The 26,935-nt window shown below is 40.4% G+C and overlaps 1 protein-coding gene across 4 annotated transcripts; it reads right to left on the reverse strand.

The window, feature by feature from the left end:
* Nucleotides 1–1,636: 1,636 nt before the first annotated feature.
* LOC112267658 (bridging integrator 2) lies at nt 1,637–26,704 on the reverse strand. Of its 4 annotated transcripts, none has more exons than XM_024445853.2 (12): nt 26,445–26,704; nt 24,233–24,313; nt 19,137–19,191; nt 17,139–17,233; nt 10,593–10,688; nt 10,307–10,414; nt 10,124–10,209; nt 8,369–8,444; nt 8,075–8,157; nt 7,108–7,828; nt 6,890–6,982; nt 1,637–2,074 (listed from the first exon to the last, which is right to left on the reverse strand). In XM_024445853.2, exons 1-12 carry the CDS (start codon nt 26,535–26,537, stop codon nt 2,003–2,005), a joined length of 1,659 nt encoding a protein of 552 aa, XP_024301621.1. In that variant the 5' UTR covers nt 26,538–26,704; the 3' UTR covers nt 1,637–2,002. The 4 variants fall into 4 exon arrangements, with proteins under 4 accessions (XP_024301621.1, XP_024301626.1, XP_024301632.1 ...); XM_024445858.2 differs by having other exon boundaries at nt 7,174–7,828; nt 26,445–26,700; XM_024445864.2 differs by lacking the exons at nt 17,139–17,233; nt 19,137–19,191; nt 24,233–24,313; nt 26,445–26,704 and adding an exon at nt 12,414–12,446.
* Nucleotides 26,705–26,935: the final 231 nt, after the last annotated feature.

A 26,935-nucleotide genomic window follows, 5' to 3' on the forward strand; every position in this document is an offset into this window, starting at 1 on the left:
CTACTCATTTTATAAGGTTCTGTATTTATTTTCTTAGTCAACCTTGTGTTCTGTTTCATTGTGTTCCTGAACATAGCTCTGTCTTTCATTTTTGTTAATTGTTTTCACCTGTGTTAGTTACTGTGTTGTTTTGACTCTACTAAGCCTTTTCCTAGCTCATTTGTGAGACCCAGTTATAGTCTTCAGTCCTAGTTTTGATTCACCTGCCTGTTTGCCTACCTGTGTATGACCATTGCCTGCCTGTGACCAGAATTCCTGCCTTCTGCGAAGGCAAAATAAACACCTGCCACACTCTGCGTGTGAAACTACACCTTTTTCTCCCTCAGTATACATTCCAGGATTTTTTGTTATTTTTGAAATGTTCTACATTGTAGACTATGAAATAACACATATGGAATCAGTAAAGAACAAATTCTTATTTACAAGGGCAGCCTACTCCTTCCTCCCCGCCAGGGAATTGAACCCAGGTCTCCCTCCGTGCCCGAATTCTGTAGTACAGACATTGCCTAATTACCTACATAAGGGAGAGTAGGCTCTTTCCCATGTTTACTACAGTATGTATTGTAGACTATGTTTCATTGTCAGACTGCACAGTAGCCTAATAAACAAATGCAGGTGGCTTATATCTTCTAAATACTTTATTATCCAAATGTAAAAGCATATACAGTACCTTATATCCTCAGCATCTTTATGCTTTCTTTAATAAAATAATGATAAATACTCTTTCAAAATGCATGTGTTGATTTAGTTATGGATCCATAACGAATTATTATGGGCAAAAATATCACTGATTTACAGAAATATTGGAACAAAGTTGTCTAATGAAGGCAAACAATTTAGAATCCTTCAATCTTCCTATGCTGTAGCCTGCTCCCCACCGTCATGTACAGAGCCATATTTTCCATTCCATCCTAATGGAAACCCTGAGGGTTTCGTTTTTCTCAGAATAGAAACACCATAATATTAATCAAATTAAGCCACATTTTTAAAAATCAATCCCATATTCTATGTTATTACAAAAAAATGTTTTAAATTCTCTGGTAATGCCAATATGGAAGACTATCAAATACTTCTCAAAGATGCCCTCTGGTGGTCAAACTAGCACTAACTTGCATTAACAGAAAAAATGGCTGACAATTAGATAACGTGCCACAGAATGCTGCAGCAGCCCGCAAGCTGTGCTGGAGTATGACGCAACTTTTAAATGAGCAACCACTGTAGGGCATTGGGATTTATAAAGTTGATGCTAATATAGCTTCAAAATCACTGCAAAAAAACATGGAAAAGCATCTCAAGTGGAAAAGGCTTGTCTCTGTAGTTTAAGTGTTAGGCCACTACCGCCACCTTGTGCTGTAAAGTGTGATACACAGGTGCTTGACTACTTAGGGCAGGGTTTCCCAAACTCTGTCCTCGGGACTCCAAGGAGTTCACGTTTTTGTTTTTGCCCTAGCACTACACAGCTGATTCAAAAACCCAAACTTTTTGGGGTCCCGACGACCAAGTTTGGGAAACGTTGACTTAGTGGCATATGGAAAAGTAAACTGCCCTAAAAACAACACATGAAACCCATTTTAGACAGAATGGTAAGTATGCTGCAATATAGCTTCTTCTACTGCTCTTTGAACAACACCTCCACTGCTCTCACACTTAACTTTATTAAACTATACATCTTTCATCGGCATCAATACAAAAAGGGTTTCTGTGCATTTCAGTTTCTAGACTTACACAATAACAATACAAACAAGGGCAAAATACTGTAGATTAGACAATCATGTGTTAACAATTCAGAACATTCTGCAAAAATCTCTCGGAAGGTATGAAACTCATCATTATCTACCAACAAGTTGCGACATGGAAGCATGTGAGTAATAATCACATGGGGCTTGTGTTCCTTTTTTTTCTCCTCTCTCTTTTTTTAAGATGTCCTCCACACCATCTTGGTCCATTGCCATTTTGTGTGCAGCTGTGTCATGACAGCAGGAAACGAAAGGCCACCATTGGCTCATTCTGAATCTGATAGATCTCCCTGCTGGATACAGGTCTTCTCCCTCACCCCCGTCGCTATGCTTTCCTGCTGTAGTGGGTAAGGGTTAACAAAAAACACACAACCATGTTATTCACATTTTAGTAGAGATCAGGGCCCATATTCATAAAGTGTCTCAAATAGGTGTGCTGATCTAGGATCAGGTCCCCCCTCTCATTCATTATGATCTTAAAGGCAATAATTATCCTAGTTCAGCAATTCTACTCAGACGCTTTGTGAAAACAGACCCGGTTCTGCTATCCTGGTAAAAAGGGAACTCTAGAGAAACTCTCATAATTTACATGTATTTGGTGCACATTGACAAACACATTTGAAGTGACATGCATATGGGCAAACTGTTATCAACTTCGGTGTCACTGAAACTAGGGCAGTCTGATGCACAGTGCTAAGTTAAGACTGTGACCTTCAGTATTACTTACTTAGTGTTCCTATTTGGAACTTACACTACACCAAGGAGCAGTGTTGCGATTGGTTACTTGAAAAGGTAATATTAGTCGTTACATTTAACAAAATTAAAGCGTTACTTTCCACACAAAGTAATATTGTAAAGTATTGCCTTTTTACTAATAATATGTAACCTGTTGTTTCAGGAAGCGAGGCATATGTCGCACTTCACAGGAAAGGCATTTGAACGCAAAATGCGTTTTTGGGCAGAAATGCCTTCTGGAACATGTGAACATTCATGTGTCTTAATAACAAACTTGTACGTCATCTGTAAATACAAATAATATTATTACTTTGTGTTACTTTCATGAATACTTCTCAAAATCTCACTGTTTGTTTGACTGTCAGGGGGAGCAAGGCGAGCCTCGAACGCTCTACCAAAGATAGGCTACTTACTAACTCAGGTTTGACCACTAGTTTCTCTTTTCATCTGTGGAGCTGCTTTTACTGTGCTAGTCTACAAGTGCTACACTATACAGTGCCTTCAGAAAGTATTCATACCCCTTGACTTATTCCATATTGTTGTTACAGCCTGAATTCAACATTTATTTAATATATTCTCATTGACATATTCATACCCCTTTGCTATCACACTCCAAATTGAGCTCAGGTGCATCCAATTTCCTTTGATCATCTTTGAGATGTCACTACAACTTCATTGGAGTCCACCGGTCACCAACTGACCTAGATATTGTGTGTATGTACTGATATGTAGGCTGTGTGACGTATTACATTTATTTATTTCAGTCCTTGACTAATAATGTTCTGTACAATGTATTATGTCATGTTTCATCTGGACTCTAGGAAGAGTAGATGATGCTTTTGTAGTGGCTTATGGGGGATTCTAATAAATACCAAATACAATTGGTTAGATATGATTTAGAAAGAAACACACCTGTCTATATTAGGGTTGTCACGGTACCAGTATTGCGATACCACGAAGTCAGGAAGCAAAACATGAAGCAGACTCAATATCTTGAGAAAAACAGTCCTAATCGGAAAAAAGCTGATATTGTCACTTAGTCTTATTTGTTTCCTTTGCAAGCTATAGCACACTATTTCACAAAAGTAAGTTTTAAAGGACCCTAGAGTTAAGTCTGCTTTGTGTTTTCTTTTTTTTGCTAAATCTGGTGTCGTAGTATTGCAATACTGGTATCGCGACAACAGTAGTCTATATTAGGCCCCACAGTTGACAATGCATGTCAGAGCAGAAATTATACCATGAAGTCCAAGGAACTGTCCGTAGATCTCCGAAATATATACAAAGGTATATGGACACCCCTTTAAATTAGTGCATTCAGCTAATTCAGCCACACCTGTTTTTTTTTAACCTTTACTTAACTAGGCAAGTCAGTTAAGAACAAATTCTTATTTTCAATGACGGCCTAGGAACAGTGGGTTAACTGCCTTGTTCAGGGGCAGAACGACAGCTTTGTACCTTGTCAGCTCGGGGATTCGAACTTGCAACCTTTCGGTTACTATTCCAATGCTCTAACCACTAGGCTACGCTGCCTCCCCGTTGCTGACAGGTGTATAAAATCGAGTACACCGCCATGCAATCTCCATAGACAAACATTGGCAGTAGAATGGCCTTACTGAAGAGCTCAGTGACTTTCAACATAGCACCGTCATAGGATGCCACATTTCCAACAAGTCATTTCGTCAAATTTCTGCCCCGGTCAACTATAAGTGTTGTTATTGTGAAGTGGAAACGTCTACTCTGCTGCGAAGTGGTAGGCTACACAAGCTCACAGAACGGGACCGCCGAGTGCTGTAGTGTGTAAAAATCGACTGTCCTCGGTTGCAACACTCACTACCGAGTTCCACTGGAAGCAACGTATCCACAAGAACTGTTCATCGGGAGCTTCATGAAATGGGTTTCCATGGCCGAGCAGCCGCACACAAGCCTAAGATCACCATGCGCAATGCCAAGTGTCGACTGGAGTGGTGTAAAGCTCGCCACCATTGGACTCTGGAGCAGTGGAAACGCGTTCTCTGGAGTGATGAATCACACTTCACCATCTGGCAGTCCGATGGACGAATCTGAGTTTGGCAGATTCCAGGAGAACGCTACCTGCTCGAATGCATAGTGCCAACTGTAAAGTTTGGTGGAGGAGGAATAATGGTCTTGGGCTGTTTTTCATGGTTCAGGCTAGGCCCCTTAGTTCCAGTGAAGGGAAATCTTAATGCTACAGCATACAATTATATTCTAGATTATTCTGTGCTTCCAACTTTGTGGCAACAGTTTGTAGAACGCTCTTTCCCATTTGAGCATGAAAATGCCCCCGTGCACAAAGCGAGGTCCAAACAGAAATGGTTTGTCGAGATTGGTGTGTTAGAACTTGACTCTCCTGCACAGAGCCCTGACCTCAACCCCATCGAACACCTTTTATGAGAGAGAGTGGCCAGACAGAAGCCACTGAGAAAAAGGCATGATAGCATGCAAGTTTGCAAAAAGGCACGGGAAAGACAGGTCATAAAGCGAAAGATTCTGTGGTCTGATGGGACAAAAATGATACTCTTTGGCCTGAGTGAAGCGCTATGTCTGGAGAAAACCAGGCAAAGCTAATCACCCATCTAACACCTTCCCTAACGTGAAGCATGGTGGGGGCAGCATCATGCTATGGGGATGCTATTTCGCGACAGGGACTGGGAGTCTGGATACTGGGAACGATGAATGGAGCCAAATACAGGTTGATGAGAACCTGCTTCAGAGTGCAAATGACAGACGGGGGGGCGTATATATACACGTTCCATCAGGACAATGACCCCAAGCATACAACCAAAGCTACGCAGGAATGGCTTTAGAACAAGAATGTGAAAGTCCTTGAGTGGCCCAGCCAAAGCCCAGACTTGAATCCCACTGAAAATCTGTGAAAAGACTCGAAGATTGCTGTTCACCGCCACTCCCCATCTAACTTAACAGAGTTTGAGAAAATCTGCAAGGAAGAAAATCCCCAAATCCAGATGTGCAACGAAGACATACCCCAGATGACTCATAGCTGTAATCGCCGCCAAAGGTGCTTCTACAAAGTATTGACACAGTATTGACTCATGTCTAAAAACATGTTTACATTTTGTCATTATGGGGTATTGTGTGTAGATCGGTGAGATTTAAAAAAAAATATTTTGTCCATTTTGAATTCAGGCTGTAACAACAAAATGTGGAATGAGTCAAGGGGTATGAATACTTTCTGAACGCACTGTATATGGGCTGCTTTATTAACCATATATCTGTACAAATGTAAAAAAAAACAACATCTATTCATTCAAAATCTCGAGCCGCCAGTTCTGATTATAGACCGCATGTACACGGACGAATATAAATGAATAGAGGGCACACTTGCCACTAGATGGGAAAGCCCTCTATGGACTTTGCTATTACAGAAGCGATCCATGGCAAAGATCAGGTGCACCCTGTATACATTTAAGGATTACATTTCTTCACTATTCGAATAATATCATGACATTTTTATTCGGATATCCGGATAGTCGAAAGACATGTTTTAAAGAAAACATTTTTTTGGGGGGGGGGCAGTGTGTGACAGTCTATGTGTGTGGCACAGAGGGAGAGAGAGAAAGTAGCCAAATCGACTCACGCAGGTTAGACAAACTTTTTGCTGCCATAGGTTATCTATCATACCATCTGGTAGAGGCTAGCTAGCTACAGTAGCCAGCTAAGTTAGCCAGCTAGCGAGATAAAGTAGCGAGGCTCCATTCATATAAAACAACAGCCTACCTGTTGGTTGATCATTATAGCCTACTTTTTCATATTTAGCCAACTTAATTCCATAATTTTTTGTCCATCTTCCATTGATTAGAAATCTCCCAATTCACTTGCTACACATGAAGCCTGTGACTGTATCGCTGCTTTGATTGACCGACAGTAACAACAAGCTACACCTGTGAAGGCTACCGGTGTGTCTTTTTTAATGGGGAGCTGTCATGAAACTGTTGCTTTATAAAAATGTCAAATGTAATGGTATATCCTTTTAGGCTATGTATCAATGTCACAGTTTTATTTCATTTTAGACAAACCCTTTTCATTGTTAAAATAGGCTTATATTTTTTTAATTCTCAAATTAATACTATCCAAGTAATCTAATACCAATGTCCGTTGGGATATTCAAATAAACGTGCCCATCCCTAATACATTTCCATGGACAGCAGCTGTCATGACATTTCTCCAAACAGCCTTTCTCTGCTCGCTCGAGAACTAAATAAAAAAACAAGTTGAGATACATTTGACAAAGTAACTGTAATAATATTACCAAATGTGAAAAAGTAACCCGTTACTTTACTCTGTTACTCGTAAGAGTAATCTGATTACATAACGCATTACCCCCACCGCTGCCAAGGACACAGAGGCTGACATACATACAAATATACACACAAACATACCTTCTCCTCTGAGTCGGCGAACATGAGAATCACGTCTTCCACATCAAACTGCAGCGTCCCGTCTTCTGAAGTGTGACCCTCCAGCGCCACTCCCTGATATCAATCACAGCGCCACATAAACAACTTTGTTAGACACTCAGCAGAAATGCTAATAGTAACGTTAAATTAAAACTATAATATATTATAAAGAGAGTACCACTGTTACAATAGAGAATCACCTTGATAAGGAAACCAGGTGGATTCTGGGAGTTTGAGTAATTTCCAGTCCTCTTTGCATCACCTACCTGCAGGGCCTGGGAAGCCCCTTCTCCCTCCTCCACCTTCATCTCCACCTGGCTGGCCTCCGCAGGAGGGAAGGAGTGCCTCTCAGAGGGGGGGAAGGAGCAGCGTGGAGCAGGACGAGGTGGGGCTTCCCCATTCTCTGGAGATACAGGCGCACTCTCCTGCTCAGTGTCATGTGGGCCGTCGCTCTCTGTGGACATTGGAAGAGCCTCCTGACTGATTGTGACTTCACACCCAGTCACCTCTGACCTTTGAACTTGCCCTTTTCCGACGGATTGGCTAGGGCCCTGCTCCTCTGAAGCCCCACCCTCTGGGACATCATTCAGACCCTCTGACGCAACGTCGCTTCCGACCCCGTTGTCGCTGTCACACGCCGACCGTCTGTTGGGCGTAGCAGCACCGTTGGAGCTAAGCTCGTCTGAGAAGTCGGACGTTTCTGACGTGAGGACACTGTGAGTGCCCTCATCTGCCTCTCCTGCGAGGGAAACGTGCTCCTCAGAGATGCTCTGGGTGTGGGTCTCGTGGCTGGACAGGACAGTCTCTTTGCTGTTTTCGGGGGCTGCGGATGCTTGGAGGGATGTGTGGTCCGAGGGGAAGGCAGTGTTACAGGGGATGGGTGCTGAGATGAGCAGGGATTTCTTCTTCTTGGACTTGGTGCTAAGAGAGGAGATAGAGGGTGAGTTGATCTGGCTGGTGGCAGAACGTTTGGTCTGATATTCTCAGATAATTTCCCAAATTTCAGACTTATTGAGAGAAAGTCAAGAGTAAATATTTGTTTTCTCAATTGAAAATAAAATGACTGTTGACGTTTACTTGATTAGCAATATATACAGTATAGCACATATGGACTATGAGAGGTTAAACCAATGTGATACATTCTCATGGTCATCTAAAACAACTGACCTGTTGAGGCCCTTGATGATGAACGCTTTTCCTGAATGCTGAGTCTCCAGCTTCTTCATCACACTGTAAAGCTCATGGTTCAGCTGCAATCAATAGTGGTTATTCTATTAGTCAATTTCAGTTGACCTGCAGTACATTTCTTAATCTGAACAGTGAGATGCCATAAGACATCACACAGAGTAACATCTATTATTTACATCAGTGATACAGATGTGTCAAAAAATACTGTAATAGCTTTATTCCTTTTGGGAGAATAAAATCCATATTTAGAGTGTAGGAAAAAAAAAACCTCACCACGCTCATTTCCTTATAGAAGACATCCCTCAGGTTGGAAATGTTTTGAAAGACGGTCACGTAACAGCCAATCCGGCTTTAGACAAAAAGGGGAAATAGTCTGTTACACTGGAGCCACTTGGTGCAAATAAGTTCAGGCTGTTTGCGGATAGAAATATACTAGACACAAAGGATTCTTCATTCTACACTGAGTAGAAATATGAACTCAACATGCAACAATTTCAAAGATTTTACTGCGTTACAGTTCATAAGGAAATCAGTCCATTTAAAATGATTGTATTAGGCCCTAATCTATGGATTTCAAATGACTGGGAATGTGACGCATTTCTTTTGAATAGAGTTGATAGTGGCCTATGGAATGTTGTCCCACTCCTCTTCAATGGCTGTGCGAAGTTGCTGGATATTGGTGGCAACTGGAACAAGCTGCTGTACACGTTGATCCATAGCATCTCAAACTGCTCAATGGGTGTCATGTCTGGGGAGTATGCAGGCCAATGGAAGAAGATGGACATTTTCAGCATCCAGGAATTGTGTACAGATCCATGTGACATGGGGCTGTACATGATCATGTTGAAACAGGTGATGGTGGCGGATGAATGGCATGACAATGAGCCTCAGGATCTCGTAACGGTATCTCAGAGCAATCAAATTGCCATAGATAAAATGCAATTGTGTTCGTTGTCCGTAGCTTATGCCTGCCCATACCATAACCCCACCGCCACCATGGGAAACTCTGTTCACAACATTGACACTTCACACTTTGACACAGCACACTTCTCCAGCGTGAAAGTGGCCATCGAAGGTGAACATTTGCCCACTGAAGTCAATTTCGAAACCGAACTGCAATCAGGTCAAGATGATCTTCCCAGAGACTGTTTCTGAGAGTTTGTGCAGAAATTCTTCGGTTTGGCAAACCCAAAGTTTCATCAGCTGTCCAGGTGCAATTCTCAGATGATCACGGAGGTGAAGAAACTGGATGTGGAGGTCTTGGGCATGCATGATTACACATGGTCTGCAGTTGTGAGGCCGGTTAGACGTACTGCCAAATTCTCTAAAATGATGTTGGAGGCGGCTTATGGTAGAGAAATTGACATTCAATTCTCTGGTAACAGCTCTGGTGGACATTCCTGCAGTCCGCATGCCAATTCCACCCTCCCTTAACTTGAGACATTGTGTTGTGTGACAAAACAGCACATTTTAGAGTGTCCTTTTATTATCCCCAGCACAAGGTGAACCTGTGTAATAATCATGCTGTATAATCAGCTTCTTGATATGCCACACCTGTCAGGTGGATGGAATATCTTGGCAAAGGACAAATGCTCACTAACATTGATGTAAACAAATGTGTGCATAATTTGAGAGAAATAAGCTTTTTGTGCATATGGAACATTTATGGGATCTTTTATTTCAGCTCATGTAACATGGGACCAAGACTTTACATGTTGCGTTGATATTTTTGTTCAGTATACATGTTAGTTAAATTCTACCGTCTGCTCTACACATTCTGAACACTCCATCCCATGAAATAGGCCCCTGCATACGCAACCATTCTCAGGCCCAGTCTTTTGGAAACCCTACTAGTTTACAGTAAGCTGGTCGAGTTCATTACGGCATGCAACTGAAAAACACATTTTGTAACAGAAAATGAACATTCTGTATTTCATAAGTACAGTAGTTGACCCATTTCAGTAAAAACTTTTTTTTTTTAATGCATAATGAACATGACCCTGATGTGCTGTGGTCCATTGACTTTACCTTTGATAGAGAACAGGAAGCTCCTCCCTCATCTCTTTGTTGATTTCCTCAAACACACTCTGGGCTATGTTGAACTCCTCCTCTGCCTGGTTAGAGAGAAATGGCATTCAAATGCCTTCAGTACCTTTATCCAAATATGTTGACAAAATAAAATATAGAATTTCCGTTTAATTTTCAACACACCTTTGTGATTTTGGCATCGTCTTTCTTCTTGGCATTCTGCAGCGCCTCCAAGTGGTGACGTGAGGAATCGTAGTCTACTAGCTTCCGACCGCGTTTGGCCAATCGTTCCTAAGAGGCACGGGGAGAAGTGATATTTCTAAACCATAATCCACATGAGTCAAGTGACACTATAAGTCTCTTGATTGTAAGACAAAGCAGCAATGTAAACACACAGGGAGATAAAAGTTTCGATGTGAACCAGATATATTGCACCAAAAACAGTGCATATAAGTTCATCAGAAGCTACCTTGACTTCATGAAACTGGCCAGTGTAATTCTCCATGGTGCGGACTATTTGGTCTGTTAGTTTCTCTTCGTAATCATTCCACAGCAAGTCCTCACTCTGTAATAATGGGAAGAAAAGGTAAAAAAATAAAAAATAAATGAAAACCTTCAGCCTGCTTTCGACATTTCCAAAATATTCACAGAAAGATCTGCTTCTGCCTCACCTGAAACATTCTTTCATGGAAATAATATACTGCCCAACACTAAGAGAATGTACAGTATAAGACCATTTTAAAACATTTAAATCAACACTATTCTATATGAGCACCAATATGGTTTTCGTAAAAACTACAACACAGATATTGCTCTTTTGCAACTCCTGGATAAAATATTTACAGCCCTTAACAACAATACGCTCTTGGCATCTTTTCAGATTTATCCAAAGCGTTTGACATGGTGGATAATGAAATATTACTTTCTAAATTGTATTATTACATTTTTTTCACAATAATACATATAATTGGTTATATAGCTATGTTTATTATGAAGAAGCACAATTTGTTCATGCAAACGGCAGTGCATCTATCAGGGCCAATATATCCTGTGGTGTGCCACAGGGTTCGATAATTGTTATTCCTAATCTACAGTATATTCATGAACTTGCTGCTGTGTCTTCTACCATACTTCCCATTCTCTTTGCTGATGATTCCAATTTTGATTCACTAATTAATGAAGCCAACTCAGGTATGGCAATATTTCCTGAATGGTTCCAGATTCCAGACAAACAAATTATCTTTAAATGTAAAAAAAAAATCCAACTTTATTGTATTCACTAGTAAGAATAAGAAATACTGTAAAAAAAGAACCAGAATATCAATTAGGGGAAATGAAATGGAACAAGTCACATCCACTAGATTCCTTTTGAGTTCTAATTGATGAAAAGTTAAAGATCATATTCAATTTGTCCGCAGCAAAGTGAAGAAATCGGTTGGTATCATCAGAAAGATTAGTGGTTTGGTTCATCAGGCTTGCTTCCTAACTCTATACTATAGCTTAATTTACCCATATCTCATTTACTGTAATATTGTCTGGGCCAGTACATATGCCTCCTACCTACACAAATTATTCATAATACAAAATACATTTGCAAGTCTAGCCACATCCTCTAATTACCTGGCTCCATCTGCACCTTTCTGCACCTGGCTCCATCTGCACCTAAATATCTTGTCCATTTAGAACATTAATGTATGTCAGTTATGCACTACAAATACTCATACCTCCCATACAGTTTACCTAAACACTTCAATGGATTCTTCAGGGTTAATTCTGAAATCCATCTATATAACACGAGACACTGAGATTACCTTCACCCTCCCCACTGCCACACATCACATACTTAATTCTCTATCAGATACAGAGGTATCATACTGTGGAATTCTTATCTTCACATTGCCAAAACCTCATCATCCCTCAATAACTTCAAATGAAGACAGGGGGTCAGCTTGATGAACCAAACTAGCCAATAATCCCCTCCATGTAGCCTCAAACATGTTTCTTCTTGTTTACTGAGTATATCATGTACAATTATAATGAATGTGCTTTGTTTAACTTATATTTGTGGTGTGGTTTTCATATACAGTGCATTCAGAAAATATTCAGACCCCTTCACTTTTCCACATTTTGTTACTTTACAGCCTTATTCCAAAATGGATTAAAGAAAACATTTTCTTCATCAATCTACACACAATAACCGATAATGACAAATCGAAAACAGGTTTTTAGAAATATTTGCACATTTACATATAAACATTTTTTGAAAACATATTTACATAAGTATTCCGACCTTTTGCTATGAGTTTCGAAATTGAGCTCAGGTGCATCCTGTTTTCATTGATCCTCCTTGAGATGTTTCTACAACTTGATTGGAGTCCACCTGTGGTAAATTCAATAGATTGGACATGATTTGGAAAGGCACACACATCTAAATATGGTCCCACAGTTGACAGTGCATGTCAGAGCAAAAACCAAGCCATGAGGTAGAAGGAATTGTCCATTGAGCTCCAGGACAAGATTGTGATGAGGCACAGATCTGGGGAAGGGTACCAAAAAATGTCTTCAGCATTGAAGGTTCCCAAGAACACAGTGGCCTCCATCGTTCTTAAATGGAAGAAGTTTGGAACCACCAAGACTCTTCTTAGAGCTGGCCGCTCAACCCACCTGAGCAATCGGGGGAGAAGGGCCTTGGTCAGGAAGGTGACCAAGAACCCGATAGTCACTCAGACTTGAAATCATGTCTGATCGATCATCTCTGTAGAGACCTGAAAATAGCTCTGCAGTGACACACCCCATCAAACCTTACAGAGCTTGCGAGGATCTGCAGAGAAGAATGGGAGAAACTCCCCAAATAAGAGGGGGGGCCAAGCTTTTAGCATCATGCCCAAGAAGACTCGAGGCTGTAATCGCTTCCAAGGGTGCTTCAACAAAGTACTGCGTAAAGGGTCTGAATACGTACATGAATACTTACATGTGAAATTCATTTTTTTTCTTTTCTAAAAAAGTTTTTTTTGTGTAGATTGATGAGGGAAAACTATTTAATACATTTTAGAATAAGGCTGTAACGTAACAAAATGTGGGCTTACAACACCTGCACACCGTTTTTACCAGTTTGTTTATCTGTACTGTTTTTTCTTTCACTTCTTTTCTTTGGTATGAATAAATAAATAAAACAAATTAAAAAGCACTCGTCTTTCAAAATGAAATTCTGGTCAACACGCTGGTATTCTTGTAGGCTCCACTGTTATTTTAAATCTCAAACAAATGTTTCTGTCAATAGAATCATTGTTAATCAGGATTCTAACTATAGTCTAGAGTTGGGCATTTGAAATGATTTCACTATTCAAATATATCATGATATTTTTTAGGATATCCGGATAGTAGAAATGCATGTGGTTTAAAGAAAACATTTTGCGTGGGAAACGTCAATGGAGACTTGCTTGCGCTACTCAAGAGAGCAGGTGCTTGTTTCGGGTGGGGGAGAGGCGAGAGAGGACGAGGAGGTGCCAGTATGTGTGGTCGTTAGGGAGAGGTAGAAAGTAGACAAACCGACTCACTAGTTAGACAAACTTGTTGATGTCATAGGTTGTCTATCATACCATCTGGTAGAGCAAATCTTGACCCCATCAAATCGTTGTAAAGAATTTAGCTAGCTACAGTAGCGAGGTAAGTTAGCCAGCTAGCTAGCTAAAGTAGCAAGGCTAATTAAGGCCCCGTACATGTCTACAACAACTACATTCATATGAAACAACAGCAGACCTGTTGATTGATCATTGTAGCCTACTTCTGTAGGAGAGTTAAAATGGTTATTCCATCAAACTTCAAATTATTAGAACAGTACACAACACAGAACAGAACATCCAGGTTAAGGGTCAGTGGCCCAAGCCCGCTAACAGGAATGTTCCAAGTTCAGACAGATGAGGGAATCAGATCGCTATGACCGCCAGGAACTTTAGTTTTGGTTTATATTTTCATTTGTTGTGCTACTAGTACTGCCTGATGATGTTAAGTTGGCAGCTACAGTAGCTGGATGATATTAACATCTTCGGTTTTTATTTCATTAAACCTGGGTGCTTACGGAACCTTCTAACACCCTGGTACTACCCGTAGCTCCCGTTCTTCTCAGTCTGAGAAAACAGAGAGAAAGGTATGTTTCACAGATTACTCCTGTGTAGAAGTCCACAAAGTTAAATAAATAAAGCACCCCAAGGTTAATGATATAGGTATTGTTATAAGGGAGTGTGGGACTATTGAAACATGTAACTTTCAGGGTTGTATCATTGTTATTGATATAGTTTTACAGAGTGCTAAAAAGTATTGCTGTTGCTAGTTACAAAGTTTTTCTGTGATGCCGATGGTTATCTGAGCTGCCAACGTATGCTAGGGTTGCCTTATGGGAGATGTACTTTTAGCTCTTTAAGGTCTGAATGGGATAAATGCAATTTCACTTTGTAGCTTGTCTGTATTACAGTGTTGTTGTACATGAGTTGTATTTTAATACTGTCAACACTGAAAGCACCTAGCAATGTATTAAGAGATGAGACAGAATATTTGTTTCACTTTTCTTCATGCTCCAGTCATGACTGTCTCTCCTTTGTGAGGATCAAATGGAGCCGTCAGCTCTGCAAATATTTGAGGATAGCCAGACCCTCCCACAGGAGAGGAGAGGGGGGAGTTTGGCCTGTTTTATGACATAAATACCTTGCAGAAACTCTCCCCCACTCTGCAGAAATGGAAGACTGAAAATCCTTTGTTACACAGAGACTTTGCCGCCAAAACTCCAACATCCAAAAGTGGATAATGAAACAATATTTCTAACAAAGAATGTTGGGAATGATGATAGATGGAATATGGAAAATTCATGTATATTTTGTGATGTCATTAACATGATCAGAAAGACGTTATAAAGGAAACATCGTAACTTTAAGAGCTTTCACAATGTGCATATCAGATTTAGATTATATGATTAACTATTTTTGAAAAGATAGAAATGTGATTTAAGCCTTTAAATGAGATGATGGCTTTTCATATAAACCTGAGCCCAGTCATAACCACGCCCACGTGAGCACAGACATTGTGTCAACAGGATGGAACACCCTCCAAGGCCAGAGTGCTTAAAAGGACTCGCTGAGAATTTCCATACAGTCCAGAGAACGTGAGAATGTGGTCCACACGTTGAAATGGTTAAAACTACAAGACCAGAAAATGGTAAGGCCCTCTGAAACTCTCGACGAGTGAAGAAGGTGAAGACTAGACCAAAACATGCACCGTCTGCAGCTCTGCATGTAAAGTAGTCCAGGAAAATTGACCAAAGACGGGAAGACAGATCCCTCTCACCACTGTGTGGTAAACCTGAAGGATCCATCCTAAGAACACTCCAGAACAAAAGAAGGACATTGTGACCTCTGGTGGACAACTAGAGACTTACATCCAACTACTCCCCATTGATGGACCGAGTGATTTCAACAGAGAGACAACAGAGAAAGACATCTACGAGTAAATATATGTTGCATTTCTAATCCGAATGAGTGGTTGTTAGGGTGCTAAATATTCATATTTAGAGTGAAAGCAGTTTCCAAATGTATGTACGATAAGTTCACCATCTTTGTCTTCCCCGCGCTTTATCTTTCCCCATCCTCTTTCCATTGTGTAACAAGCCATCATATCAGGTTAGTCCACTAGGGACTGTTTTCATTGCATTGTGTTAGTAACCATAACCTATACCGTGTGTGTGTGTTTATGTATTTCTGTGTGATTATTTAGTTAATTAGTAAATACATAATTAAGTCAATATGTGTATCGCTAATTCATCACTTAGGTTAGGGTTCGTGCAGATTTACGAAGTCAACAGCATTCAGAATGAGACTGATGAGGAAGTAATTAATAATTGACTGTTATTGATGTAAGAAATATTTAGATCATCTTTAGAGTTTAAGTTGGGAGATAGTAACTCTGTAAACAACTTAACCCGTGGTGCCCCAAACTCCTAATGAGTTCATTGTTATATGATTAATTGAATTGAGTAATAATTAAACATAGTAGGTATTTATTCGATAAATAGCAGTCATCACATTAATGAGTCAACAACAATGACATAACAACTTGTCAGATGGTGCATTGAAGACTGAAGTATTCATGTCCTGTCTTGTCATAATACCATTGCAGATCTATATAAAAGCCCAAAAAGACAGCTGAGGAGTCACTCTTTATTTCTTGGTTCTTCTGTGGTACATATAAAGACCGCTACACGTTTTCTCATTTAGCCAACTTAATTCTGTCATTTTAATTCCATTTTGCATTGATTCTAAATATGCCCACTTCCCTTGCTACACATGAAGCCTGTGACTGTAATGGCAATTTGATTGTCCGAGTGTCACGAACCTCGCTGAAGAGTGTGCCTCTTCCTGTTCGGGCGGGGCTCGGCGGTCGTCGTCACCGGCCTATTAGCTGCCATCGATTCCTTTTCCGTTTGTGTTGGTTATTGGTTAATTGGGTACACCTGTTTTGTACTAGGGTTTGTTTGTAGGGTACTAGGCCCGCTGGGTATTAATTGTTACTCTGTGTTTGATGGTGTGATTTGTTTTCGTATCTTTATTCTCCGGTCTATTTTGTCCTGTTGTTTTGGACTGGCAACTTATATACGCCCTGTGTGTTGGCGTGATCGTTTTGGTTGCACCGGTAAAATAAATTTGATAAACGACAGAACCCTGCTCTCTGCGCCTGATTCCACCCACCACGCATAGTTATTCGTAACACCGAGAGTAACAAGCTACACGTGTGAATGCTACAGGTATTATAAAACAATATATATAATGGTCTATCCTTGTAGGTTATGTAGCAATGTCAGTTTTATAAACATTTTGACATATCCTTGTCATTGTTAAAAATATACCTATATTGTTTCTCTCAAATGAATACTCTCCCAAGTGATCTAATACTAACATCTGTTTGGATATTCGAATAACCGCGCCCATCCCTACTATAGATCACAACAAAATACCCAGCTGTGGCCCACCTCCATGATGACAGACAGGTCCTCTCCTCCCTGCCAGTCAGGTTCGTAGACGTCTCTTAACGTCTGGGACAGTCGCTTGGATGTCTCATGCATCACTGTAGAGAAGGACAGAAGGAAAATTGACTGCATTTGCCATAAAAAAAAAAGTTTGTGTGTAGATAACAAGTGATCTGATGGGCAAGTGGTGTTAACTAGGCTAGGGGACAGTGTCTGGGGATGTAGTGCCTAGACACTGTCAAGGGTAGTATTCACTACCGAACAAGGTGGGACTACATGAAGTTGTCTAAAAAGAAACTCTTATTTTCTGCAGCAAAACATTTTGCTACGGTGTACACTAATAAGGCTGTTTCTAGACTTCACAGTTCATGCAGCTTTAGTATTCTGATCATAGTTCCGAAGGCGTCATGAGTCTACATTTTAATGTGTCTAACGTGTCCAGTGTTTCCGGATTCCCTTTTCCCGCGCTATATTCAAATGCCACCAACGGTGGAATAGGTTAAATATGATAACAACACAATTGGCAGTAGCTAACTAGGCAGCTAACTTCTGTAGCTAGCTAGCCAGCAAGCAATACTAAAGTGATTGCAAACGGATTAGCATAACTCTAGCCAGACAAACATTATTTTCTAAATATTAGTTAGCTGGCTAGCATTTGAGTCCAGCAAACACTTTCCTCACAGACTTGGAATCTATTTCCTCCGACGTTATAACGAAAAGTTGCCTCGGTCCCAAAATACACATTTTTTGGAGACTTGTGGGATGGGTTCCGATGACATCGCCCACTGTATACACTTTCGGTAGCCTGATTACATCAAGACAGGAGAAATCCGCACACAATCCATCCCTGACCACCTCCACAATCAGACCCGTCTTTTCAATGGGATCTTCGTATTCTGATAGCAGAAATCACAGGTAAGTGTCAAGTGTAGACCTAATAAATACAACCTGGCATGACAGAAATCATAATGGAAAGAACATTAAGATAACGTTTTGGATTTGAGGCACAATTCTGATTCGGCTACACCTACGCAAGGTCAAAACAACATGGGCTTCATTTGAAGTGGTATGGAAACGGTTGCACTAAAAACAAACAATACTAACACAATTTCTCCTTTAAATCAATAATACATTCATTTGCCGAGTCTACCCTTTTTAATGGTCCTCAGTTCTTTGCTTTTCTAAATTGACAGCATTGCAAAAAAATAATCTAATAATAGATGGAATTCGCTTCCCTCTTTACTTTCTCCCTCATGCCACCAGAGAGGATTTGAAAGTATGGTCAGTTTACAAAAAGAGACGTGGGCCAATATGTCAAATTTAACACATGACTGTACATAATAGGCATACAACTACATCAAAGCCAAAAGAGAAAAAAATAATAGGGTAAAGATTTCTGATCTTGTGGCCATGACTACACAAAGATGATAGATATTTGGTTTTGACCTGAATATGAATATGGCAGCCTGAACTGCCTAAATGCACAGGACAACACTAAAGATAAGTATTGAATCTATAGATGGGTTAGCAGACAACACCATGAAAACAGTATGGAAGCCGTAATGGGGCAGAGGTCTGTGAGTTGTAATTCTGGATCGCCAGATAGCTAGCAACAATGACAAGAAACTACCTTGTGGGGGATCACAAGTGGCTCGTTTCAGCTAGTTTCATCTTGTTCTTGATACCATGTCTCATTTTACGGTGTTTTGACTGATTTCATTTCAATGGTATATGGCAAAAAAATGTGCTAGCTAGCTAACCAACCAACAACTTAACAATGTATTTGAGATACAAGTGCTCATTGTGCAAATGTATTTATGTTTTCAATAAAAATGGGATAACATTTGTCAACATTCTAAGCCAACCCTGCCTGTTTTGTTGTTTAACAACTTAAATTAAGCCACCGGTTATGTAATTGATTTGATTAGACTAATCAGAACCGTAGGTGCTCCTGTGCCCATGAGAAACCTCTGCTATGGAGTGAGATGAAATAGCTCCTACCTTTCACTGCACGGAAGTACGCTTGGACTTCTTTGAATAGTCTTCCCCCATCATTCTGTTGGTTGAAAAGACAGAAGATTCAATGAGGGAGTTGTTATAGTACATTTCTTACAGTGAGAGCATCCATCAATCAAAGACCCATTCCAGTAGTTGACGTCACCTTTACAGAGGATACATCTCCAAAAACACTGAAAGACAAAGACACCAGGATCTTCACAATTCAAGATGTACAATCATACCACAAACAATAACAGTAAAGAATGTACAGTATGTGTTTTAAAAGTGACACTGTCCTTTTCGAACAAGGATGACCTTTATTTATATTTTGATGCTTCAAGGAGCCAGAGAAACGAATGATAAAAAATAAAAATCTGAATAAGGAGTATATTGTTTTACGCAAGGCATGGTGGCCCAACCTGGTCTCAGAGCATTTCATATTATTCTCTACGGAAATCCAAGACACTCCATTTTTTACAATCCGTATTATGTTACCAATTTGCAAAATGTATGATATGTTATGAATTCTGTCTAGGTGGCTAACATTAGCTAGTTCGCTAATGTTAGGTAGGGTTAGGGTTAAGTTTAGGAGTTAGGTTAAAGGGTTACGGTAAGGTTAAAGGTTAGGGGAAGGGTTAGCTAACATGCTAAGTAGTTTCAAAGTAGCTAAAAAGTAGTTAAGTTGCTAATTAGCTCACATGTGATGAGATGGATACACATCCACCCCCACCATTTTAGCCTTAAGTAACCATCTGTCTTATGTAACCATACCTAACATATACTATATGGAATAACAAAAACTAAATTGAGTGTCTCAATTTACAGAATAACAGAAATGCTCTGAAACCAGGTTGGGTGGCCATTGTTTGGTTAATTAAATGCTAGCAGCCATGACTGAATTCAAACTTGAGTTGGTTTTGGGGTAAGGTTTGATGTGGGTGTCTCGTGTGTGCTCGTAGGTGGGAAGAGAGGCTATCCAAAGTCAAAACAAATTTGCCAATCTCTGGGGATAGTCAGGGACCGTCAATAAATTACAATGTAAATGGGACAATATTTTCATGTGTTATTAAATGCTGTCAATATTTATATATGAACTTCTACAATTTATAGTTGGTTTAAGATTTCTAAGTCATTAACATTTGGAGATATTGACCTATAAAATATTGTCCCATGTACATTGTGTAATTTCCTGATGATCCCTAAGCCCAATAGGGATATCAAATGTCAAACAAAATTGACCACAGGCATTATGATCAGGTTACTTGGGTGCTGACAGCTGTGGGCAGGATTAAAATAAGCCCAACCCACAGAAAACTGTTATGGTACCCTTAATTTTTTCCTATCTTCTCCCAAATCAAATTTTTGGACAAGACTACTTCATGACCAAAATTAACCCATTCACACTTTATAGTCAATTTTGACACTAGAATAAATATTTCTGACTTATATCAATGGCAAATCGGCCATTTTCCACACAAGAAGTATCTTTTTAGCGTCAGTCGCTCTTTAAAAAAAATATTATAAATTGTATATATATTTAACCTTTAAGTCAGTTAAGAAAAAAAAATCTTATTTACAATGACAGCCTACCCCGGCAAAGCCCTAACACGGACGATGCTGGGCCAATTGTGTACCGCCCTATGGGACTCCAATCACGGCCTAGAATCAAACCAGGTCTGTAGTGGCTCCTCTAGCACAGATGCAGTGCCTTAGACCGCTAAGCCACTCAAAAACCTTTTCTTAATATGTGTTGATTTGGTGAAATGACCCAAAATACAGATATTTAAAAATGCACACAGATCTGAGGGCATATAAACAGTTAACCGAATGTCAGAGATAGCTCCCTTGCAACATACAGTGCATTCAGAAAGTATTTAAACCCCTTGATTTTTTCCCACATTTTGTTACGTTACAGCCTTATTCTAAAATTGATACAATTATTCATTTCTCATCAATCTACACACAATACCCCAAAATGACAAAGTGAAAACAGGTTTTTATTCATGCATAAAATTAAAAATAAATACCTTATTTACACAAGTGTTCAGATGCTTTGCTATGAGACTCCAAATTGAGCTCAGATGCATCCTTTTTCCATTGATAATCCTTGAAATGTTTCTACAACTTGATTGGAGTCCACCTGTGGTAAATTCAATTGATTGGACATGATTTGATAAGGTCCCATAGTTGACAGTGCATGTCAGATCGAAAACCAAGCCATGAGGTCAAAGGAATTGTCTGTAGAGCCCCAAGACCGGATTGTGGTAGAAGCACAGATCTGTGGAAGGGTACCAAAACACTTCTGCAGCATTGAACGTCCCCAAGAACACAGTGGCCTCCATCATTCTTAAATGGAAGAAGTTTGGAACCACCAAGACTCTTCCTAGAGCTGGCAGCCTGAGCAGTCAGGGAGAAGGGCCTTGGTGAGGGAGGTGACCAAGAATCCGGTGGTCACTCTGACAGAGCTCCAGAGTTCCTCTGTGGACATGGGAGAACCTTCCAGAAGGACAACCATCTCTGTAGCACTCCACCAATCATGACGTTATTGTTGAGTGGCGAGACAGAAGCCACTCCTCAGTAAAAGATACGACAGCCCGCTTGGAGTTTGCCAAAAGGCACGTAAAGGACTCTCAGACCATGAGAAACAAGACTCTGGTCTGATGAAACCAAGATTGAACTCTTTGGCCTGAATGCCAAGTGTCACTTCTGTAGGAAACCTGGCACCATCCCTTAGGTGAAACATGGTGGTGGCAGCATCATGTTGTGGGGATGTTTTTCAGCGACAGGGACTGGGAGACTATTCAGGACCGAGGTATATATAAATGGAGCAAAGTAAAGAGAGCTCCTTGATGAAAACCTGCTCCAGAGCACTCAGGACCTCAGACTGGGGTGAAGGTTCACCTTCCAACAGGACAACGACCCTAAGCACACAGCCAAGACGACGCAGGATTCTCTGAACGTCCTTGAGTGGCCCAGCCAGAATCTGGAATTGAACATCTCTGGAGAGACCTGAAAATCGCTGTGCAGCGATGCTCCCCATTCAACCTGACAGAGCTTGAGAGGATCTGCAGAGAAGAATGGAAGAAACTCCCCAAATACAGGTGTGCATCATACCTCAGATGACTCAAGGCTGTAATCGCTGCCAAAGGTGCTATAACAAAGTACTGAGTAAAGGGTCTGAACACTTATGTAAAATGTGATCTTTGTTATTTATTTTATTCCTAAAAAAAAAACGGTTTTTGCTTTGTCATTATAGGGTATTGTATGTAGATTGACGAGGAGAACAATTTAATACATTTTAGAATAAGGCTATAACGTAACAATGTGGAAAAAGTGATGGTCTGAATGCTTTCCAAATGCACTTTACAAGCTGAATCTATCGGAGGACATTTCTATGTGAACACAAAAACAGTAATTTAGCACAGGGGTTCCCAAACCTTTTAACTCTGGGGGGCCCCCCTTCCAACATAGGGGAACACCCCCCCCCAGCGCACACGCCACGTCTATATTTATGGGAACAAGCACTGTTCATGACAAACTGTTCACACTCCTCTTGTTGGTGGAGAGATTTCTTTGGGGTACTTTTATCCCTTTTTCTCCCCCAATTTCGTGATATCCAATTGGTAGTTACAGTCTTGTCCCATCGCTGCAAATCCAGTACGGACTCAGGAGAGGCGAAGGTCGAGAGCCATGCGTCCTCCGAAACACGACCCTCCCAAGCCGCACTGCTTCTTGACACACTGCTCGCTTAACCTGGAAGTCAGCCGCACCAATGTGTTGGTGGAAACACCGTACAACTGGAAACCGAAGTCAGCTTGCAGGCGTCCGGCCCTCCACAAGGAGTCGCTAGAGCGCGATGAGACAAGGAAATCCCGACCAGCCAAACCCACTCCTAACCCGGACAATACTGTGCCAATTGTGAGCCGCCTCATGGGTCTCCTGGTCACGGTCGGCTGTCGCACAGCCTGGGATCAAACCCGGGGTTATAGTGACGCCTCCAGCAATGTGTACAGTGCCATAGACTGCTGCACCACATTGGAGGCCCTAGTGGAGAGATTTTTACAAAAATGTTGCAGTTTTAAAGCTAGTTGATCTGGACATTTCTGACAAATTATAAATAGCTCTTAAGGTATGCAATAACTAACATGACAAGAAGAAGTGATGTGTCTTGTGCATTCTACTATTACAACTTTCAAGACTAAATTTAATGCCGGACCCTCGCGCCCCTCAGTTTGGGAACCACTGATTTAGCAGACAAAACAACCTCTGGTTTTCCAGTACTTTTTCAAATGAGCGACCAACCAGTGGCTAGTCAGTTGGCCATTTGACAGCATATAAGTCAATGAAATTACATTTAAAAAAAGAATAATGTAAACAAAACATTTTAAGATTTTTCCATCTTATGCCACGCTTTGCTTTCCCAGACAAAATGTCCACGTCGTGGGCAAGTTCTTTGGTCATAAACGATTGTCTGATGTCTTCTCTCATTCAGTATGACAGGGTATATATAGATCTGATGATTATGTACCACTATGTGTGTTGTAAGCTCTGACAACATTCTGAAAGTGTCAGAAATGTTGAGCTTTTATCGTGGAGTTTGGCTAGTGTTACGAGCTCATATGAGTCACCAGGGATTGGGGTGACTGACCAATAGGAGGAACACTGCCAACAATGACACCTTTCTGGTGTGTTGTCGTTCTTTCGATGCCATGCTTGATACGCCCAGTTGACGCAGTTGATGTAGCCTACTTCGCTGAAGTATCCTTGCAATGCATGACAATCACAGAATGTGACGAGAGAACTGAAACAAATCGTACAATCTGGCCAGGTTGATAATCAAGATTTGAATTTGAATACGTCGCACAGTGTGACATGTAACATGTAATAAAGACTGCATCCAACGTACAGTGTGGGAAGGCCTTTAGGGGATGGAGAGGCTTGAGCAACCAACAGTAACAGTCAGTATGACTCAGAGGCCTAGTACAGCATGTTACAAAAAGTGGGCTTATCAATACAAACACCTATTGCATCAGTGTTGCAGTTCACCATGGGAGACAGAAACAGCATGACATTGAAGTAGAGCTTTTCTTCATCGGTACCTGTTGTTTGAGAAGGTTCTGGGAGTACTGCTCAAACTGTTCATCTTTAGTCTCCATGTTCTTCCCCAGCTTCTGCATGACCTATGACAGGACAAAAACAAAAGTGGTTGATATATCCACAGCTTTCATTCAATCAACATTAATGGGCATGACTCTATAATAGGTATTGTACCGTTGTTCAGGTTGACCTGCATGAGGTACTGACAATCACCCTTCAATTCAAAATGTATTGGTCACATACACATATTTAGAGGATGATATTGCGGGAGTAGCAAAATGCTTGTGTTCCTAGCTACAACAGTGCTGTAGTATCTAACATTTCACAACAATACACAAATCTAAAATTAAAAGAATGGAATTAAGAAATATATAACTATTAGGATGAGCAATATTGGAGTGGCATTGACTAAAATACAGTAGAATACAGTATATACATATGAGATGAGTAAAGCAGGATGTAAACATTATTAAAGTGACTAGTGTTCCAGTATTAAAGTGACTAGTGTTCCATTATTAAAGTGGCCAGTCATTCCAAGTCTATGTATAAAGGGCAGCAGCCTTAAAAGTGCAGAGTTGAGTAACTGGTTGGTAGCCGGCTAGTGATGGCTATTTAACAGTCTGATGGCCTTGAGATAGAAGCTGTTTTTCAGTCTCTTGGTCCCAGCTTTGATGCACCTGTACTGACCTCGCCTTCGGAATGATAGCGGGGTGAACAGGCCGTGGCTCGGGTGGTTCATGTCCTTCATGATACTTACAGTATCTAGGCCCTACACTGTATTCCATAATGATTCTAAACAACTATTGTAACTTACTGGTGTAACGTTCACTATTTTCCAAACCCAGGCCAACAAAATGTATATTATTCCCCTTTCCCAAAAAGGACATATGTTGTTGACCCCAAATGATAGGATGGAACATGGGCACAATTGAACCGATTTCATCTGACAGACATTTCAAACCATGCTCCCTGTCCTTTTTTGTTGTTGGTTTCAGCAGCAAAGTGAAACTAGCAGAGCAGTATGCCAGCAAGGCCAAGTGAACCACAAAGCCACCGAGTAAGAGCAATGAGGGAGAGGAAGTGTATGCAGAGGCAGGAAGTGAAAGATTTTGTGTCCACATGCAGCTGCACAAGCAACATCAACAAAATGGCATTAACAGATGAGCACAACATTAATGTGGATGCTTTCTGTTGGGATAGACAACTAACTTGATATAGGCTAGTTCACAATAAAAGGTCAATGGAATATTATTTAAACTGTTTTTTTTTTGTCTTTTGAGGAATTAACCTGAGGTCATTGAGATATCAACATCAACTACATTCAGTAGATTATGATTCTTCAAACCTGTCTAAAGCCCTTAAACAAGTCATCAATTGTTTGGGTCTGTCAGTGTCGGTGGTAAAGAACACGCCAACAGTCAGCTTCAATATAGAGACTTGTCTGAAGAAATTGTATTACTGTAGTGGACAACGTAGGCCTACTGTTACCAATATCATGTAGTTCAACTAATAATTTAACTACATTTTGCAGTAGCTTGGTGGTAATTCAACTAAAGGTAGTGTTTTCAGTAGTTAATAACTTTTTTCCTAATGGAACTACACACAACTTTTTTTGCAAAAAGAAAAGAAAATATGAGTGTGAAGTTGGCAATAATTTCCTTTATTTTTCGGCATAAAACCTGCCTAATTCTCACTTGAAACATAATTATTGTGTTTAATAGGATAAATCACACATTCTGTTAACATATGACCCCAAATTGATCTGTTCTTGCAATTTATAGTCTGACAGTTCTGATCATTTTTCACAAAGTAGTTTGGATGTAGTGAACTACTTTTTCACAGTAACTTTAGTTAAGTAAACTATATTTTTTTGTCGTGGTAGCTTTAGTGTAACTTAACTGCTTTTGGTGTGAACTAATTGGTAGCTTGGTAAACTCTTTTCAGAGTAGGTTCCTCCACACTGACCAAAATACATAAACAGGGCCTGGTTTCCCAAAGCATCTTAAAACTAAGTTCATCTTATGGTTCTAACAATGAACTTAGCCTGAAGATGCTTTTTGGGAAACCGGGCCCTGGCCAACAACAGTTAAGCGTCATTAAGTTACAAGTAGCCCGAATGACTAAGCTTATAGTTGTCGAGTAGCCTAATGAATTGTGGCAATCTTGATTTCAGGATAACACAGAGATATCACGGTTCACTAACTTGTTGCTTACCTTTTCCTGAGCACGATTCAATGACTTTTGTACTCGTTTGGCAAGAATTCCAGCCCCAGCCCCTATGTTTTGCCCCATCTTGTTCTCTGCCATAGTTTCTTCTCTCACTCTGGTCTGCTACTGCTTCCTCTTGTGAAATCACTGCTCTGGTGCTTATATCTTTGTTGAAGTACTTAGGGGTGGAGAGCAGAAGAGTCGGTACCAATGTCAGACAGGACTCTCTCTCTCACACACATGACTTTGCTATACCCATGTAACATTTGTGTCGGCCATGTTAAAAAAGGTTGTCTTGCAGTTAAACGGACATTAGCTTTCCTCAAAATCAGTCGATAGACATCATGAAACACATGTTCCACCCTCTTGTTAAAACTTGTAAACGAGTCAGTAAATTACCCTGCGGCCGGGGCGCGGTCTTTGTAATGAGTGTTTAAATTAGTATTTTATTTTGCACAATATTCAAGAAATCGCTTCCACAGGTTAAAGCCTACACT

The sequence above is a fragment of the Oncorhynchus tshawytscha genome, linkage group LG02 (genome assembly GCF_018296145.1).
Source record: "Oncorhynchus tshawytscha isolate Ot180627B linkage group LG02, Otsh_v2.0, whole genome shotgun sequence".
NCBI lineage: Eukaryota > Metazoa > Chordata > Actinopteri > Salmoniformes > Salmonidae > Oncorhynchus > Oncorhynchus tshawytscha.

Bases quoted from the DNA above. Each gene is read 5' to 3' on its own strand.
- LOC112267658 (XM_024445853.2), bottom strand. From the start codon at position 26,537: ATGGCAGAGAACAAGATGGGGCAAAACATAGGGGCTGGGGCTGGAATT. The intron at 17,234-19,136 runs GTAGGAGCTATT...CCTTCTCTACAG, and splicing joins GTACTTCCGTGCAGTGAAAG to TGATGCATGAGACATCCAAG. The intron at 6,983-7,107 runs GTGATTCTCTAT...GATTGATATCAG, and splicing joins CACCTGGTTTCCTTATCAAG to GGAGTGGCGCTGGAGGGTCA.